Below are 20,166 nucleotides of genomic sequence, written 5' to 3' on the forward strand. Positions count from 1 at the left end.
TCTTAAAGTGGAACTTCACTCTCTCTCAATCATTGACCATTTTTAAGCTGCTAGCATTAGTAAATAGATAGGAGCATATACTATAGTTACTTGTTTTAAACTTTTCTTTACATTTCTTCAGTTACTTCCTGGTTTTCAGGCCCAGGCAAATGATGTCATACATTCTAGGAGGCTTCAGGAGGGGAGGAGGGGTTTTCTCAGCTAAGCACATCTGCTGCCTGATGCCTGGGCCAAGGGCATATGGGTTCCAGGAAGTAAATGCTGCCTGCCCTTACTCAAGATTAGGGATGAGCTATGAGTTCGAGTCAAACCCATGTTCGACTCGAACATCGCATGTTCGACCGTTCGTCAAATTTCAAACGTTATGGGCCGTTCGTGGCAAATTCGAGTGGCGCGTCACGGCCCATAATTCACTGCGGCATCGCAGTGCATTGCTGGCTGATGATTGGCCAAGCATGCGCTATGACCCACATGCTTGGCAATCACAGTGCCGTCTGTACAGAGAGCCGAAATTGGCCAAAGCCAGGGTGGCTTTGGCCAATTGTGGCTCAGGGGGTTTAGTACATGCCCCACACTATATAAGGCCGCCTGCGTGGCAGCCTTGTGTAGTGTGTTGCGGCAACAGCGGAGAGATAGGCAGAGAGACAGTGTCATTTGATTTAAGTTAGAGTAGGCAGGCGAGTCAGTTAGATGGTATGACGCCATCACGCTCTGCATAGCGTGCGCACAGATTCGGCCCACCAGCCCTGGGGACTCCACCAGTACTGCAGTGAGGTTTTTTCAAACAGGCTCGGGAACAGGGCATCGGAGTACGATTCACACCGCACAACGGCGGTACTCTCCAGCCTCACATCATTGCTCCCGATTGTCTCTATACGCCTCCTTCTCATGTTACCTCACAAGTGGATGGAAGCTTACCAGTTAAGCTGTTTGGAGACGGCACGAGAGGAACACTGCAACTTCATCTGATCGTTATCACATTTCCGGTGTCTACAGAGGGGTGAGATCTAATCTGATATTGCCTGTATGGGATGGTTACACTTACCTTCTAGCAATTTTCTCCCCCTAGCAATGATGTTGTGACCGATTCAGCTATACATCCCTGCATATTTCAGCCTCTAATTAATCTACAGCACTCCACTCAGCACACCATCCCTATCGTTCCGCCTACACACTTCATCATTTCACCTATAGTGAACTGTATTACCTCTTGCTAGTAGCCCTGAACGTTCTATATATCAGCAGATATTTCCAAATCCTCGGTGCTATTATCCACATGGTGGATGTAAATTACCCAGGGCCGCACGACCATTCACTTCCTTCATATCAGCTACTTACCTGCATACTTCTCAACTCACAAGGATTACTATTTGTTATATGTAGCTGCATTATTAAACCACTATTCCCTGAGTTAGTTGTAAGGAGTGCAAGTATGTATGTATGCATGTGGTGGCCATCTGTGCTCTGTTTTTAGACAACGTTGTCTATTTTTAAATTGGTGATGGTATCTGGTCTTCAATCACTTTTTTTGATTGGTGTTAAAGTGAATTATTCTCAATAAAATTTATATTTTTGGTATCTTGCTAGTTCCTCCTTGATGAATTGCTTTCTCTTGTTTTTTGATATGCGTGGTTAATTCAGAGGAACGCACCCACTTCCACGCCAGAGTGCTCTGGGTATAAGCAATTGGCTTGGTCAACACAGGTGAAGTAAATATTCAATCTTCACTTGTTGTTAATTGTATTGAATAAACAAAGCTGCACAGTTCATTTTTCTGTTTTTTTGTTTTCATATGGCTTTGGCCAATTGTGGCTTAGGGGGTTTAGTACACGCCCCACACTATATAAGGCTGCCTGCGTGGCGGCCTTGTGTAGTGTGTTGCGGCGACGGCGGAGAGATAGGCAGAGAGACAGTGTCACTTGATTTAAGTTAGAGTAGGCAGGCGAGTCAGTTAGCTGCACTTACAGTGTATTGTGTATATATATGCATCCTAGGTGTGTGTGTGTGTGTGTATATATATATATATGTATTCAGTTTAGCTAGATCCGTTCCTGTTATTCTCTTCCTACTGACAGGCAGGCAGGTGTTTTTACAGTATTTACAGCTACCTGAAGAAAATTGCTGGTGTTCTTCTGATCCTATTAGTCCTATTAGCTACAGTATTTACAGTTAGTGTAGTGCGTCCTCTGCACAGTGCGCACCTAAAGCTACCTGAAGAAAATTGGTGGTGTTCTTCTGATCCTATTAGTACTGCAGGCAGCTGCAGTATTTACAGTTAGTGTGGTGTGTCCTCTGCACAGTGTGCACCTAAAGCTACCTGAATAAAATTGGTGGCGTTCTTCTGATCCTATTAGCACCGCAGGCAGCTACAGTATTTACAGTTGGTGTACGGCGTCCTCTGCACAGTGTGCACCTAAAGCTACCTGAAGACAATTGCTGTTGTTCTGATCCTATTAATACCACAGGCAGGCAGCTATAGTATTTACAGTTAGTGTACTGTGTCCTCTGCACAGTGTGCACCTAAAGCTACCTGAAGAAAATTTGGTGGTGTTCTTCTGATCCTATAGTACTACAGGCAGGCAGCTGCAGTATTTACAGTTAGTGTACTGCGTCCTCTGCACAGTGTACACCTAAAGCTACCTAAAGACAATTTCTGGTGTTCTCATACTAATAATACTACAGGCAGTTGATTCTGCTAGCTGCAGTATCAGTATATATATACATCCCAGCTTTGTGCAGCTACATCTCACTGCTGGCCATTAGTATGTCTGGAAGGCCAACAAGGAGAGGCAGACAGTCACAAGCCAATAAAAGAGGGCAAGTAGGCTCTGTGTCTAGAGGCAACAGTGCTGGTCGTGGAGACGGTGCATTCTTATCAGCACGTGGCCGTGGGGCACGTTTGTCCTTTTTTTCGGCAGCTGGCCGTGTTGAGCTGCAACATGCGGAAGACTTGGTAGAGTGGATTACCAAGCCATCATCATCCTCCTCATCCTCTCTCACCCAGGCTCAGGGTACTTTGTCTGGCAAAGCAGTTGCCAACGCGGCCTCTTCCCTCGGCTCAATGGCATCAGTCACTGCTTCCCTAGCCCCACCATGTCCTCCTGAGAAGTCCCCCGAACTGTTTGACCACAGTGTTTGACAGTGTTTGGTACATGCTCCAGGAGGTTTCCTAGCGTTTTGAAGGCTCCGATGATGGTACCCAGCAAGGGGAAGGCAGTAATGTGAGCCCAGAGAAAGGGGGTGCCCAAGAAGGACAGCAGTCATGTTCCCCCAGCTGCAGCATATTGCCAGCTGGGCACATCTCCAACGAGGCAGGATGCCCTCCAGGGGCCAGCTTAAGGGCAGCACACCGACTGCATCACACCGCAGAGCTCCGCATGTGCAGGGCGCTGCTGTCTCTGCGTGTTATTCCAAAAGTTCTTTGGTGTGGGCCTTTTTTGAGACGAATGCATCAGATCCCACCGCTGCTTTTTGCAACATATGTCTCAAGCATATCTCGCGTGGCCAAAACATCACCTGCTTGGACACCACATGCTTGACCAGACATATGTCGACCTGCCATGCAGTTCATTGGCAAGTGTACCTAAAAGACCCACACCAAAGAACAAAGCGGACCTCTCCTTGCTCCTCATCAGCTGGGATCTCCAACCCCTCTATACCTTCATTCCTCTCTGAAACCTGCACTGAGAGGAATGAAGGTGTAGAATTAGGTGTGTCACAGCCAAGTACTTGAGGGCAATCTGCTATCGGTACACCAACGTCAGATTGTACCAGGCAAATTTCCATGCCCCAGCTGCTGCACCGCCGAAAGAAGTTCGCTCCCAGCCATCCACATGCCCAGCAGTTGAATGCTAGCTTGGCTAAATTGCTAGCACTTCAACTGCTGCCTTTTCAGTTGGTAGACTCTGCCCCCTTCCGTGAGTTTGTGGAATGTGTGGTTCCTAAGTGGCAGGTTCCCAAATGCCACTTTTTCTCACAGAAGGCGATTCCGGCTCTACCGGCATGTGGAAGGCAATGTCTTGGCCTCGCTGGACAGGGCGGTCAGCGGTAAGGTGCATATTACCGCTGACTCATGGTCCAGCAGGCATGGACAGGGACGTTGCCTATCTTTCACCGCGCACTGGGTGACTCTTCTGGCAGCTGGGAAGGATGCAGGACAGGGTGCAGTAGTGTTGAAGGTTGCTCCGCCACCACGCCTCCAAAATTCTACTAGTGGTGATTCTGCCAGACCTCTCTCCTCCACCCACTCCTCTTCTTCTTCCTCCATGGCCTCTTCCTGTGCTGATTTGTCCTTGGAACCAGCGGTGCTCCGTAGGCATTCAAGGGGCTACGCAAGCACGCAGGCAAAAAGATGCCATGCGGTGCTTGAGCTGGTGTGCTTGGGGGACAGGAGCCACACTGGGGCAGAGATTCTGTCAGCTCTGCAGGGGCAGGTTCAGAGGTGGTTGACGCCACACCAGCTTAAGCCAGGTATGGTGGTTTGCGACAATGGCACCGACCTCCTCTCCGCCCTCCGACAGGGACAACTGACCCATGTCCCCTGTTTGGCTCACATCCTTAACTTGGTGGTGCAGCGGTTCTTGGGCAGGTACCCGGGCTTACAGGATGTCCTGAGGCAGGCCAGGAAAGTCTGTGTGCATTTCCGCAGGTCATATAATGCCAGTGCTGGGCTGGCTGACCTCCAAAAGGAATTTAACCTGCCCAAGAACCGCCTAACCTGTGACATGCCCACCAGGTGGAACTCAACCTGGGCCATGCTGCAGTGGCTGCACATGCAGCAGAGGGCCATCAATGAGTACCTATGTGACTATGGCACCAGGACAGGGTCAGGGGACCTTGTTTTTTTTTCCCCACACCAGTGGACTATAATCAGGGATGCATGCACTGTCCTGTCACCATTTGAGGAGGCCACGAGGATGGTGAGCAGTGACAGTGCATGCATCAGTGACACTGTCCCTCTTGTCCACCTGTTGGAGCACACTCTGTGTGAAATAATGGACAGGGCACTTGAGGCAGAACAGAGGGAGGAAGAGGGAGGACTTCCTTAGCTCTCAAGGCCCCCTTGTCCAGACAGTGTTCCTGTGTGCCCGCCGATCACACAGGAAGAGGAGGAGGAGGATTGTGTCAGCATGGATATGGAGCCTGGCACTCAGCATCAGCAGCAGTCTTCAAATGATCATTTACAGTCTGAAGAAACCCATGGACTTGTACGTGGCTGGGAGGAGGTGGCTGCGGATCATGTTGTCCTTTGTGACCCAGAGGACTCTGGACCGAATGCCTCAGCAAACCTACGCTGCATGACCTCCCTGATCCTGCAAAGCCTGCGGAAGGATCCTTGTATTCGTGGTATCAAGGGGAGGGATGATTACTGGCTGGCAACCCTCCTTGATCCACGTTACAAGGGTAAGGTTACGGACCTTATCTTGCCGTCACAGAGGGAGCAGAGGATGAAACATCTTCAGGAGGCCTTGCAGAAAGGTTTGTGTAACGCGTTTCCAGAGTTTACAATTTCCTGGTCCTCCTGGACAACATTTTTGCTGAGGCTTCGGTCAGTCACAGAAGGAGCGGTGGAGAAGGTGGCCGTCTGACCGATGCGTTCAGACAATTTTTTAGTCCGCAGCCCCAAGGTCTGATCGGTTCCAGCAACCATCGTCGGCGTCTGATTCACATGGTGCTGGATTACCTAGGGGCAAGATCAGACTTGGACACTTTTCCCACCGAAAATCCTCTGGGTTACTGGGTCTTGAGGATGGATCAGTGGCCAGAGCTTGCACAGTTTGCAATTGAGCTACTGGCCTGTCCTGCATCCAGCGTTCTTTCAGAACGCACATTCAGTACTGCTGGAGGCTTTGTAACCGATCACAGGGTGCGCCTGTCCACCGAATCGGTCGATTGGCTGACCTTCATAAAAATGAATCAGTCTTGGATCACCAGCTACCAAGCACCTGATGCTGATGTAAGCGATTGATTTTTAATGTGAGATCTCTTCAAGACTGCCTATGCTGATGCTGAATGACTATCCTGTTATGCTGAGTCACAATCCTCTTCATCTTCAATTTTCATGCAGATAGCTTGTAAGAACATTTTTGGTTCTGGGCACCGCCACCAGTGGCCAAGGCCCAATTCTTCTGCCCCTGTTTAACAGGGGCGTATAATTACAATTTTTGATGCAATACTTTGCAGCATTGCTCATTCCTGCGCTCCAACTATAGCATCTGTGAGGGGTTGCAGTGTTGTGGCAATTTTTCTGCCCCTGTTTAACAGGGGCGTGTAATTACAATTTTTGATGCAATACTTTGCAGCAGGGCTCATTCCTGCGCTCCAACTAGAGTATCTGTGAGGGGTTGCAGTGTTGTGGCACCACCACCACCAAAGGCCCAATTTTTCTACTACTGTTCAACAATGGCATGTAATTACAATTTTTGATCTAATATTTCTCAGCACGGTCAACTGTGAGGGCTTACAGTGTTGTGGCAACCTAAGGCCCCAATTTCTGCAGAGTATATAGGACAGGCCCCTACTTTCAAACATCCAACTTACAAACGACTCCTACTTGCAAACGGAAGGAGACAACAGAAAGTGAGATGAAATCTACCCCTACGAAGGGAAATTCTCTCCTGTAAGAGTTAATATGGGAAAAACGTGTCTCCTCTTCACTGATGCTTTATCACCCATCCTTGTTTCACTAAAAAACCCCAAATTTTCAAAAAACATTTGTCATTGGGACAGAAAGTGAGGTGAAATCTTCTGAAGAGGTGCACAGACAGCAAAACAAATGTTACAAGGGTGGTAACCCTTCCCTATGTTTTCCAAAAAGCTTAAAAATAGATTTTTTGGCTGGAGCTACACTTTACAAATGTAGCAGTTCAAAATTACAAACAAATTCTACTTAACAACAAACCTACAGTCCCTGTCTTGTTTGCACCGCCTGTATACTGCTGTTCAGAGTATATGGGGCCTGGGGGCCCCACGCCTTTCCTTTTTTTAATTTGGGTGCGGGGTTCCCCTTAATATCCATACAAGACCCAAAGGGCCTGGTAATGGAATGGGGGGTGGGGGGTACCCATGCCGTTTGTCTCACTGATTTTCATCCATATTGCCAGGACCCGACATTACATTAAAGCCGCAAGCAGTTTTAAATGACTTTTATTCCTTTAAAAATGTAATTTTGTGCAGGGACTGTTCTAAGCACGGGAAACACGCGCCACTTTACAGGCATACTTTAGACACCCCCCAGGTACAATATTTAAAGGAATATTTCACTTTTTTTTTTTTTCACTTTACGCATCATTAAAATCACTGCTCCCGAAAAAACGGCCATTTTTAAAACTTATTTTTGCATTGATACATGTCCCCTGGGACAGGACCCGGGTCCCCAAACCCTTTTTAGGACAATAACTTGCATATTAGCCTTTAAAATTAGCACTTTTGATTTCAAACGTTCGAGTTCCATAGATTTTAATAGGGTTCTAAAGTTCGCGCGAACTTTCGGTCCGTTCGCAGGTTCTGGTGCGAACCAAACCAGGGGTTGTTTGGCTCATCCCTACTGGCTCCTATCCATCTGTACATTCCTACTGAACTGACTTTGCTGTTACATATTTTTGGTAATTGTCTCCTATCCATCTGTATATCCCTACTGAACGGACTTTGCTGTTACATATTTTTGGTAATGGTCTCCTATCCATCTGTACATCCCTACTGAACTGACTTTGCTGTTACATATTTTTGGTAATGGTCTCCTATCCATCTGTACATCCCTACTGAACTGACTTTGCTGTTACATATTTTTGGTAATTGTCTCCTATCCATCTGTACATCCCTACTGAACTGACTTTGCTGACTTTGCTGTTACATATTTTTGGTAATTGTCTCCTGCTGCCATATCTTTAAACTTCCATATTTACTGCTAGCTCTATAACAAACACACTGCAATAGCAATATTACTGGTGATTGATTCTCAACTCCATGTGGCTTGAGTGATCAAGAGAGGTAATTAGCTTTACGACCCTAGCCTGTGTCAGTAGCTGTTCTGGCACTGGCCATCTCCTTCCCATATTCAGGTGTCTCACATCAGACCCAATAATGACCAACTGAGAAATGCATCCCAGCTTAGTCTCCCTATAAATTTATGGCAGCTTATGGGGTGGCGCAGACAGGGGCAAGGCGCAGACATCATGGCTCTGTCCTGAGTGATGCGCAGTTTCACCGACGCAGTTTAACTAAAGTAGGATAACTAAAGCTGCATGAACAACAACAACAAGAACTCTGCTCCACTCTGCAAGACAGCAAGCAAACCAGCTTTGACAATTATTATATATTAGGTTAGTTTCCCACTCGTTATCCACTAATATGCTCCTTATTCTCTTCCTTCTCACATTGGTGTCTTCTATCCTCAAATTATCTTTACTCTACCCCTCCTCTCTTCCCTGCAGCATGCACATATCACCCTCACTCCTACCCTCTCCCTACTATGGCACCCATCATCTCCTGCATTTGCTGCACCCACATGCTGACATAAACACCAGGGCCACTAGACACATGCGCTCATGCACATCCCACTCCCACCTTGCCTTCCTCGCCCTCCTCCTTCTCCTATTCTCAGGTGACATTTCTCCTAATCCTGGTCCGCCACTTTCCAAATGCAAGCCACATATCCAATACCCCTCCCCCTCTGGCAACCACCACAATCCACTCAGTTTAATTTCTATCCCCCTGCTTCCTCAAAGCACCCCACCAATCTCATGCGCCCTTTGGAACGCCCGCTCCATCTGTAACAAGCTAACATCTGTACATGACCTCTTCATCTCTCATGGCTTGAACATACTCGCCATAACAGAAACCTGGCTTCAAAATTTTGACTCAGCTTCTCCTGCTGCCCTCTTCCATGGTGGTCTCCATTGGACTCACTCCCCCAGACCCAACAGACAGAAAGGAGGTGGAGATGGCTTCCTTCTATCCCCACAAAGCACCTTCCAAGTCCTTCCTGTCCCTCCCTCTCTATCCCTCTCTTCTTTCGAGATGCACTGTATTCGTCTGTTTTCTCCCATTTCTCTGAGGATTGCAGCAATTTATAGGCCTCCAGGACCGGTATCGTGCTTTCTTGATGACTTTGCTGCCTGGCTACCCTACTTTCTCTCCTTTGAAATACCCACCATTATTCTTGGTGACTTTAACATTCCTGTCAATGTTAACAGCCCAACTACAGCTAAACTTCTCGACTTAACCTCATCTTTTGACCTAACCCAATGGACACATACTTCCACTCACTCCAATGGTAATACCCTTGACCTTGTATTCTTCCATCTCTGCAACCCTGGCAACCTCACCAACACCCCCTTTCCTCTCTCTGATCACAACCTCATTACTTTCTCTGTATGCTTGCCTCCAACCACCCATCCCTCCAAGCAGCAAACAATTACTTGTAGAAACCTTCGCCACTTTAACCCTTCTCTTCTCTATTCTGCTACTGACCACCTGTATGACATAATCTCTCCCCTGTCCTGTCCTGACCTGGCCACCTCTGTCTACAACAGTTCACTTTCATCATCACTAGATGCACTTGCTCCTCTAACCACACGCAGAATCAGGCCCCGACCGTTACAACCCTGGCAAACTGACAACACTAGAAATCTCAAGAGATATTGCCGTGCTCTTGAACGACTGTGGCGTAAAACCAAATGCCTGAAAGATTTCACCCTATATAAATCTGCCCTTCTAAAATACAATTCATGTCTCCATGCTACCAAACAAGCCTACTTTGTCTCTCTTATTCATTCCTTGTCATCCAGTCCCCGTCGGCTCTTCTCAACCTTTAAATCTCTGCTTCGTCCACCACCCCCTCTACCCACTAACTCACTCACTGCCCAAGAGATTGCCAATCACTTCAAAGACAAGATCGATGCAATTCGTGAGGACATCTCCACTGTGCGTATGTCTTCCCCACCCAACATACCTTGCCTAGCAGCACATTCAACACTCTCCTCTTTTGAATTGGCTACTACGGAAGAGGTTACAAAAATTTTCTCGGATGCCCACCTAACCAATTGTCCCTTGTATCCTGTTCCCTCACAACTACTACGGTCACCCTCTTCTTCTATCCTATGCTCCCTCACCCACATCTTCAATCTCTCCCTCTCTAGTGGCATCTTCCCCTCCCCTCTAAAACATGCGCAGATCACTCCCATTCTTAAAAAGCACTCACTGGACCCTACCGACCTGAACAACTTAAGACCCATCTCATTGCTCCCATTCACCTCTAAACTTCTAGAACGCTTATTCTACAACCGTCTTAGCTCCTACCTCAATGAAAATAACCTTCTTGACCCCTTACAGTCTGGATTTCGCTCGCAGCACTCCACGGAAACTGCCTTACTAAAACTCACTAACGATTTACTAACTGCTAAAACCAACAGCCAGTACTCCATACTCCAGCTACTTGACCTCTCTGCGGCCTTTGATACTGTTGACCACCCGCTCCTTCTCAATAAACTACATTCCCTTGGCCTCCGAGATTCTGCTCTATCCTGGTTCTCTGCCTATTTATCACAGCACTCCTTCAGTGTCACCTAAAACTCTGTCTCCTCCTCTCCATTGCCCCTTTCTGTGGGGTCCCCCAAGGCTCGGTTCTTGGACCCCTTCGCTTCTCTATCTACACTTCCTCCCTTGGTCACTTAAGAACTGCCCACGGCTTCCAATACCACTTATACGCTGATGGCACCCAAATCTATCTGTCTACTCCTCACCTCACTCCTTCAGTCTCCTCTCGCATTACTAACTTACTAACTGACATATCAGCATGGATGTCGCACCACTTCCTTAAACTAAATCTCTCTAAAACTGAGCTATTAATATTCCCCCCCGCCCGTGCCCCACTCCATGACTTTTCCATCAAAATCAACAATGCAACCATCAGTCCCTCCCCTCACTAGGTGTAATCCTAGAATCTGACTTGTCATTTCAGCCTCAAATCCAATCGTTGTCAAAAGTTTGTAGAATTCACCTCCGTAACATCTCTAAAATTTGCCCCTTTTTAACAAATGAAACCACCAAGCTCCTCATTCACTCCCTTGTTATCTCTCGCCTTGACTATTGCAACTCCCTTCTCATTGGCTTACCTCTCCATAGGCTATCCCCTCTTCAGTCTATCATGAATGCTGCTGCCAGACTTATCTACCTTACCAACCGCTCTACTCCAATCCCTACACTGGCTCCCAATCACCCAGTGAATTCAATTCAAAATTCTAACCACAACATACAAAGCCATTCACAACTCTGCCCCGAGCTACATTACTAATCTTGTCTTCAAATATTACCCAAATTGACCTCTCCGCTCTTCTCAAGACCTCCTGCTTTCAAGCTCTCTCATCTCCTCCTCCCATGCTCGTCTCCAGGATTTCTCCAGAGCCTCTCCCATCCTCTGGAACGCGCTACCTCCATCTATCCGGCTATCCCCTACTCTTGCTACCTTCAGGCGATCCCTGAAAACTCATCTCTTCAGGAAAGCCTATCACGTCTCCAACCAATCTCCTACCACTTCCACCAGCTCATTCCCCACAGTTACAACCTTTTGTACCACCTGCCCCACCCTATTAGATTGTTAGCTCTTCTGAGCAGGGCCCTCTTAATCCTCGTGTATTTTATTGTATTATAACTGTATTGTCTCCCTTTTATATTGTAAAGCGCTGCGTAAACTGTTGGCGCTATATAAACCCTGAATAATAATAATACTCAAGATGGCCACAGACAGAATTGCTAGGGTTTTTTTTTTACAAAGTAATTTCTCATCAATATAAAGCCTCTAGACATGGACGGAAGGGTCAGTTTTCTCTGAATATTAAAAATGCATTAAATAGCATTTTTTTGTTGGTGGTGCTCAGATGCAGTGTAGCTCTGCTTTAAGCCCTTCTCAACATTTCAAGCCAATAACGGTTCAGGTCGGCAAAGCTGTTGACTTGAACTTTTGAGAAGCGCTTAAGATTTCTTTTCACAGTTTTAACAATAAAAAGGTCGTATAGATTCAAACTATTGTGAGCATGTTTATTTCTCTTATCCATATATGGTGGTCATAACTGTGAGCCAGGGTTTCAACATCTGATGTGCCAAGGAGGAGTTGTGCTGGATGGCTAATGCAAACAGGCTTATCATAACCACTCTAATCGGGGGTGTGGTTTGGGGTAAGGCCGTTTCCATTGGGGCTTACTTCATATTTGGAGTGAGGACTGCTTAGAATGATCTTTTGCTGGATTGTTATTTTCACAGAAGTGGTGGACATTTTTTGTCACAATTTGGACTTTGCTATGTATGTTCACTTTCTTCTTTTTTTAAGCTATATTGTCCTATGTGTGTTGTTTGTCACTACAATAGGTTGCACCTTATGCACTGTTGATATTGCAATTTGAACTTGAAAATTTCCACATTTTGTCATGTTACAACCAAAAACGTAAATGTATTTTATTGGGATTTTATGTGATAGACCAACACAAAGTGGCACATAATTGTGTAGTGGAAGGAAAATGATAAATGGTTTTCAATTTTTTTTACAAATAAATATGTGAAAAGTGTGGCATGCATTTGTATTCAGAGCCCCTGTATGTAGAATCACGTTTTTCTGCAGTTACAGCTGCAAGTCTTTTTGGGGAGGTCTCCACCAGTTTTGTACATCTAGAGAGTGAGAGTTTTTGCCCATTCTTCTTTGCAAAATAGCTCAAGCTTTGTTAGATTGGATGGAGAGCGTCTGTGAAAAGCAATTTTCAAGTCTTGCCACAGATTCTCAATTAGATTCAGGTCTGGACTTTGACTGGGCCATTCTAACACATAATTATGCTTTGATCTAAACCATTCCATTGTAGCCCTGGCTGTATGTTTACGGTTGTTGTCCTGCTGGAAGGTGAACCTCCGCCCCAGTCTCGAGTCTTTTGCAGACTCTAACAGGTTTTCTTCTAAGATTGCCATGCATTTTGCTCCATCCATCTTCCCATCAACTCTGACCAGCTTTTCTGTCCCTGCTGATGAAAAGCATCCCCACAACATGATGATGCCACCACCATGTTTCGCGGTGGGAATGATGTGTTCAGTATGATGTGCAGTGTTTGTTTTCTGCCACACATAGCATTTTGCTTTTAGGCGAAAAAGTTCAATTTTCATCTCACCTTCTTTCACATGTTTACTGTGTCAACAACATGGCTTCTTGCAAACTGCAAATGGGACTTCTTATGGCTTCCTTTCAACAATGCCTTTCTTTTTTGCCAAAATTATATAGCGCGTCCTGTGAGCCTCCACTAACAATAATAAACCAATAAATCCTCTTTGAATCAGCTGCAAGCGGTAAACATGTCTCATAAACCATGTAAAAGTACTAAAATCGCATTAAAAACGCTGCACTATCAAAGGTTTAAGCAAAAAGCCTCTGAACTGGTAAAAATATATCCTCTACACAGTGGTAATAATAATGTATAAAATATATCATGAAAAATATATAAAATGACACGTGCTTAATAGCTGCAAGCGGTAAACATGCCTCATAAACCATGTAAAAATACTAAAATCGCATTAAAAACGAAGCGCTATCAAAGGTATAAGCAAAAAGCCTCTGAACTGGAAAAAATATATCCTCTACACCATGGTAATAATAATGTATAAAATATATAATGAAAAATATATAAAATTACACGTGCTTAATAGCCAAATAATAAAGTGACAATGTGCATTCATATAGTGATTAAAAAAAAATTTTAAGCAAATAAGTCCATGGAAATTTAGAAAGATCCAAATACTGGAATTATAAAAGCGCTTAAGTGCACTGTGCAAAGTTCAAATTGATCCAATTTACAGGTGCTCCACACTCCATGCGATTCAGTATGCTGTTAAAGTGATGCGATAATCAGACCATGTTTTCTCACTCAGGTGCTCCCCCCCATGTAATGAAGGCTCACCTTAAGTTGTGTGACCCTGCTGTTAAGCTTGGTCAATACATGCTTTGGAACCACTACAGGGTTCAACAGTGCGTCGGGGATCCTGGATCAATCGCCAATGTGCCTCAGTAAATCAATTGCGCATATATATGTATATGTGTATATATATATATATATATATATATATATATATATATATACTACATCTATACATAAAAAAGGATATATATATATGCGCAAACTCATACTCCATAAGGAGGTGTCATTATACTTAATGGCGAATAAATGAATCATTGTGAACAATACCCTCCACACACCTACAGTGGAGACGGAAAGTATTCAGATCCCCTTAAATTTTTCACTCTTTGTTATATTGCAGCCATTTGCTAAAATCATTTAAGTTCATTTTTTTCCCCATTAATGTACACACAGCACCCCATATTGACAGAAAAACACAGAATTGTTGACATTTTTGCAGATTTATTAAAAAAAAAAACTGAAATATCACATGATCCTAAGTATTCAGACCCTTTGCTGTGACACTCATAATTTTAACTCAGGTGCTGTCCATTTCTTCTGATCATCCTTGAGATGGTTCTACACCTTCATTTGAGTCCAGCTGTGTTTGATTATACTGATTGGACTTGATTAGGAAAGCCACACACCTGTCTATATAAGACCTTACAGCTCACAGTGCATGTCAGAGCAAATGAGAATCATGAGGTCAAAGGAACTGCCTGAAGAGCTCAGAGACAGAATTGTGGCAAGGCACAGATCTGGCCAAGGTTACAAAAAAATTTCTGCTGCACTTAAGGTTCCTAAGAGCACAGTGGCCTCCATAATCCTTAAATGGAAGATGTTTGGGATGACCAGAACCCTTCCTAGAGCTGGCCATCCGGCCAAACTGAGCTATCGGGGGAGAAGAGCCTTGGTGAGAGAGGTAAAGAAGAACCCAAAGATCACCTTGGCTGAGCTCCAGAGATGCAGTCGGGAGATGGGAGAAAGTTGTAGAAAGTCAACCATCACTGCAGCCCTCCACCAGTCGGGGCTTTATGGCAGAGTGGCCCGACGGAAACCTCTCCTCAGTGCAAGACACATGAAAGTCCGCATGGAGTTTGCTAAAAAAACATCTGAAGGATTCTCTGGTCTGAGGAGACCAAGATAGAACTTTTTGGCCTTAATTCTAAGCAGTATGTGTGGAGAAAACCAGGCACTGCTCATCACCAATACAGTCCCAACAGTGAAGCATGGTGGTGGTAGCATCATGCTGTGGGGGTGTTTTTCAGCTGCAGGGACAGGACAACTGGTTGCAATTGAGGGAAAGAGGAATGCGGCCAAGTACAGGTATATCCTGGACGAAAACCTTTTCCAGAGTGCTCAGGACCTCAGACTGGGCCGAAGGTTTACCTTCCAACAAGACAATGACCCTAAGTACACAGCTAAAATAATGAAGGAGTGGCTTCACAACAACTCCGTGACTGTTCTTGAATGGCCCAGCCAGAGCCCTGACTTACACCCAATTGAGCATCTCTGGAGAAACCTAAAAATGGCTGTCCACCAACGTTTACCATCCAACCTGACAGAACTGGAGAGGATCTGCAAGGAGGAATGGCAGAGGATCCCCAAATTCAGGTGTGAAAAACTTGTTGCATCTTTCCCAAAAAGACTCGTGGCTTTATTAGATCAAAAGGGTGCTTCTACTAAATACTGAGCAAAGGGTCTGAATACTTAGGACCATGTGATATTTCAGTTTTTCTTTTTTAATAAATCTGCAAAAGTGTTTTTCTTTCAATATGGGGTGCTGTGTGTACATTAATGAGGAAAAAAATTAACTTAAATGATTTTAGAAAATGGCTGCAATATAACAAAGAGTGAAAAATGTAGGGGGGTCTGAATACTTTCCGTCCCCACTGTATGTCAATAATATTAAAATCTAATAATTACTTAAAAAACACTTTAGGTCGAATTCTTTATTCAACCCCCCAGGGGCGAGAGAACCTAACTGGTGTATCCACCATGATTCTCACTTACTGATGTCCCTCACATAATTTGATCCTCTCCAGTGGCGTTTGGGTGCCTCAATGCCCCAAAATTGCATACCATTTGTGCTTTTGTTATGTACATCCCTAAAATGCACAGATAAAAAGTGCTTATCAAACCCCTTCCCAATATTCCTCACATGTTCCTCTAAACGTTCTTTCAATGCCCTTATATTTGTTCCCACATAGATCAAATTGCATGGACATTCAACTGCGTAAACTACACCCACAGTGTCACACGAAATTAAGTCCCTAATGGTGTACACTTGATTATTTTGTAGATTAGCAATTTCTTTTACTTTCCTGGTATTCTAGTGCAACTGTAACAGCGTCCGCAACTGTGGAAACCCTTAATGTCCCAAAACATTTTGGGTTTAGGGGGAGGTGGTTCCACCACATTATGCACCAGTCTATCCCTTAAGTTGGGTGCTCTTTTATATACAATATTGGGTGTTTCTGACAGGTTCCCTTTGAGATGAACATCTTGTTTCAGTACATTCCAATATTTAGAGATAATTTTCTCTACTTCCTCTGCAGATTAAAATCCAGGACAATACATGTGCCCATGTCTTTGTTGGAGCTAATATTTCTGGTACTATCCTTAAGAAGATCTCCTCTATTCATACTTTTGATTTTATTTCTCTCTTTTTCTAGGAAGTCATCTCGATATCCCTTTTGTTTGAACATGTTGGTCAGCTGTTGTGATTGTAGCTCAAAGTCTGCTTCTTGTGTACAATTTTTCTTTATTCTCATATATTGGCCATGTAGGATGTTATCCAACCAAGGTCTAAAATGGCAGCTCATGGTGGGGATATAAGAGTTATGGTCGGTCGCCTTGAAATATGTTCTTGTCTCTATACCTTGTGGAGTATTACAAATTTCCAGATCTAAAAAGTGTATCATATCTTTATTGATGTTCCATGTCAGGTTGATATTCTGATCATTATCATTCATTTTCTGTAATATCTCTTCCAAAGAAACCACGTTGCCCTTCCAAATAATTAACAGGTCATCAATTAAACGTCTGTATAATAAAATGCCAGGATCCCTATTATACAGGATACCCTCGGCCTCCCATTTAGCCATATACAGATTAGCAACACTTCTTTTTGCCACTCTTCCATAAAGGCCAGATTTGTGGAGTATACGACTAATAGTTGTCCTGTGGACATATTCTCCCACCTGAGGTTTGGATCTCTGCAGCTCCTCCAGAGTTACCATGGGCCTCTGCTGCTTGGCTGCTTTTCTGATCAATGCTATCCTTGCCCGGCCATGTCTTGTTAGGTTTGCAGTTGTTCCATACTCTTTCCATTTTTGGATCATGGATTGAACAGTGCTCTGTGAGATGTGGAAAGCTTGGGATATTTTTTTTATAACCTAACTGTGCTTTAAACTTCTCCCCAATTTTATCCTTGACCTGTCTGGTGTTACTTGGCCTTCATGATGCTGTTTGTTTCACTAAGGTTCTCTAAAAAAAACTCTCGGGTTTCACAGAACAGCTGTATTTATACTGAGATGAAATTGCACACAATACATTGCACACCCTTAAGTTGGGTGCTCTTTTATATACAATATTGGGTGTTTCTGACAGGTTCCCTTTGAGATGAACATCTTGTTTCAGTACATTCCAATATTTAGAGATAATTTTCTCTACTTCCTCTGCAGATTAAAATCCAGGACAATACATGTGCCCATGTCTTTGTTGGAGCTAATATTTCTGGTACTATCCTTAAGAAGATCTCCTCTATTCATACTTTTGATTTTATTTCTCTCTTTTTCTAGGAAGTCATCTCGATATCCCTTTTGTTTGAACATGTTGGTCAGCTGTTGTGATTGTAGCTCAAAGTCTGCTTCTTGTGTACAATTTTTCTTTATTCTCATATATTGGCCATGTAGGATGTTATCCAACCAAGGTCTAAAATGGCAGCTCATGGTGGGGATATAAGAGTTATGGTCGGTCGCCTTGAAATATGTTCTTGTCTCTATACCTTGTGGAGTATTACAAATTTCCAGATCTAAAAAGTGTATCATATCTTTATTGATGTTCCATGTCAGGTTGATATTCTGATCATTATCATTCATTTTCTGTAATATCTCTTCCAAAGAAACCACGTTGCCCTTCCAAATAATTAACAGGTCATCAATTAAACGTCTGTATAATAAAATGCCAGGATCCCTATTATACAGGATACCCTCGGCCTCCCATTTAGCCATATACAGATTAGCAACACTTCTTTTTGCCACTCTTCCATAAAGGCCAGATTTGTGGAGTATACGACTAATAGTTGTCCTGTGGACATATTCTCCCACCTGAGGTTTGGATCTCTGCAGCTCCTCCAGAGTTACCATGGGCCTCTGCTGCTTGGCTGCTTTTCTGATCAATGCTATCCTTGCCCGGCCATGTCTTGTTAGGTTTGCAGTTGTTCCATACTCTTTCCATTTTTGGATCATGGATTGAACAGTGCTCTGTGAGATGTGGAAAGCTTGGGATATTTTTTTTATAACCTAACTGTGCTTTAAACTTCTCCCCAATTTTATCCTTGACCTGTCTGGTGTTACTTGGCCTTCATGATGCTGTTTGTTTCACTAAGGTTCTCTAAAAAAAACTCTCGGGTTTCACAGAACAGCTGTATTTATACTGAGATGAAATTGCACACAATACAAATGCATGCCACACTTTTCACATATTTATTTGTAAAAAAAATTGAAAAACATTTATCATTTTCCTTCCAATACAATTATGTGCCACTTTCTGTTGGTCTATCACATAAAATCCCAATAAAATACATTTATGTTTTTGGTTGTAACATGACAAAATGTGTAAAATTTCAAGGGGTATGAATACTTTTTCAAGGCACTGTACATGCATTGCACTAAACGCATGACACATTGGATCATTGGATTTATTTATTTTTATATATTTTTTTAGTTATATTTGCACATGTGCACTGTTTGATATTATCATTGGTTGCACTTTATGCACAAATATTTAGTGTATATGTATGTAAATGTGTAGTATGGAACCCATGAATTGCTTATGACATATAGGATTTATTTCATATAATTTGTAATTAATTTATAATTTGTTTTATGTTATGTTGTTTATCAAAACTAATGGCACGAGGCTCTGCCTCCTGTTAGTTTTCTTGTTGTGAGCGCAGTCCTTTTTTACTTCTTTTTTTTAATACACTGCTAAACAATCCTTGGATTAATTGGAAGCCACAAATATGCATATCTGAAAATGTTATATTTTATTTTTTCATGAAATAACTTTTATTGTAACTAGAATCAAATCCCTTCTTATATACCAGCACACACATACATATACAGTATACTGTATATCTATATATCCTTATTTAAATAGAAAACATCTTCCATATTTGCTTCATCACAGCATGTACTGTATGTCACAAACATATCCAAAATAATAGCTCAATGTAGGTCTTTTCCATTTCACATATCTACTTGCATAGTATCAATAGATGCATTTGTCCGAGTCACTCTAGATGTGTTGATTTCCGTTTTGACTTTCGCTCCCTTCATCAAGTAAACTTGCAGGACCCCACTTATCAGTTTACATGGGATGACATCAATACAGGTCCAATTAAGGCCTATAAGACTTAGTTATACCGGGGAAGATGGCAAGTAGTGGCTGTGCAAATGCGTCGTATCAGTGTTTTAGAGGGGGGTGGAGGATAAAGTGAGTAATGAATTTTGATGTTTTAGATAACATTAATTTTTCCATATACTTCTGGTTTTAAAATACTTATTTGCGTTCAAAATTAGTTCCTAGTGTTTTAATGAATAACATTATTATATATTTTATTTCTTTCCCCTAGAATGAGCAGAAGACAGTAAAAATGATGTATCAGAAGAAAAAGTTTCCCTTCAACTATGTCCCAGAAATTAACTGTCGTATCGTAGAGCTTCCATATGTGGATGATGAACTCAGTATGATTATTATATTGCCTGACAGCATTGATGACGATACCACTGGGTTACAAAAGGTAAATATACTCATAAGTAACTATATCAATTGTTTTGGTAGATAGTTGGCCAGTTAATGGTGGAAAAAGAATGCAAATTATAATTCTGCAAAACTAAAGACTTAAAAAATGATCCAGTGGGTTAAAAACTTCAGATCATTTCCCTTTAGTTCTGTGCATGGGTTTGGTTTAATTATATTCTTCCACCAGTCCATAGAAAGCTTCACAAAA

The 20,166-nt window shown here is 43.3% G+C and overlaps 1 protein-coding gene across 1 annotated transcript in view; it reads left to right on the forward strand.

The window, feature by feature from the left end:
* LOC141144868 (leukocyte elastase inhibitor-like) overlaps positions 1–20,166 on the forward strand; it is a 58,380-nt gene that overhangs the window by 31,689 nt on the left and 6,525 nt on the right. The window contains exon 6 of the mRNA XM_073630955.1: positions 19,789–19,956. Coding sequence (XP_073487056.1) covers positions 19,789–19,956 — 168 coding nt within the window. The remainder of the gene's footprint in view (positions 1–19,788; positions 19,957–20,166) is intronic.

This window comes from Aquarana catesbeiana, linkage group LG05 (assembly GCF_042186555.1).
Source record: "Aquarana catesbeiana isolate 2022-GZ linkage group LG05, ASM4218655v1, whole genome shotgun sequence".
NCBI lineage: Eukaryota > Metazoa > Chordata > Amphibia > Anura > Ranidae > Aquarana > Aquarana catesbeiana.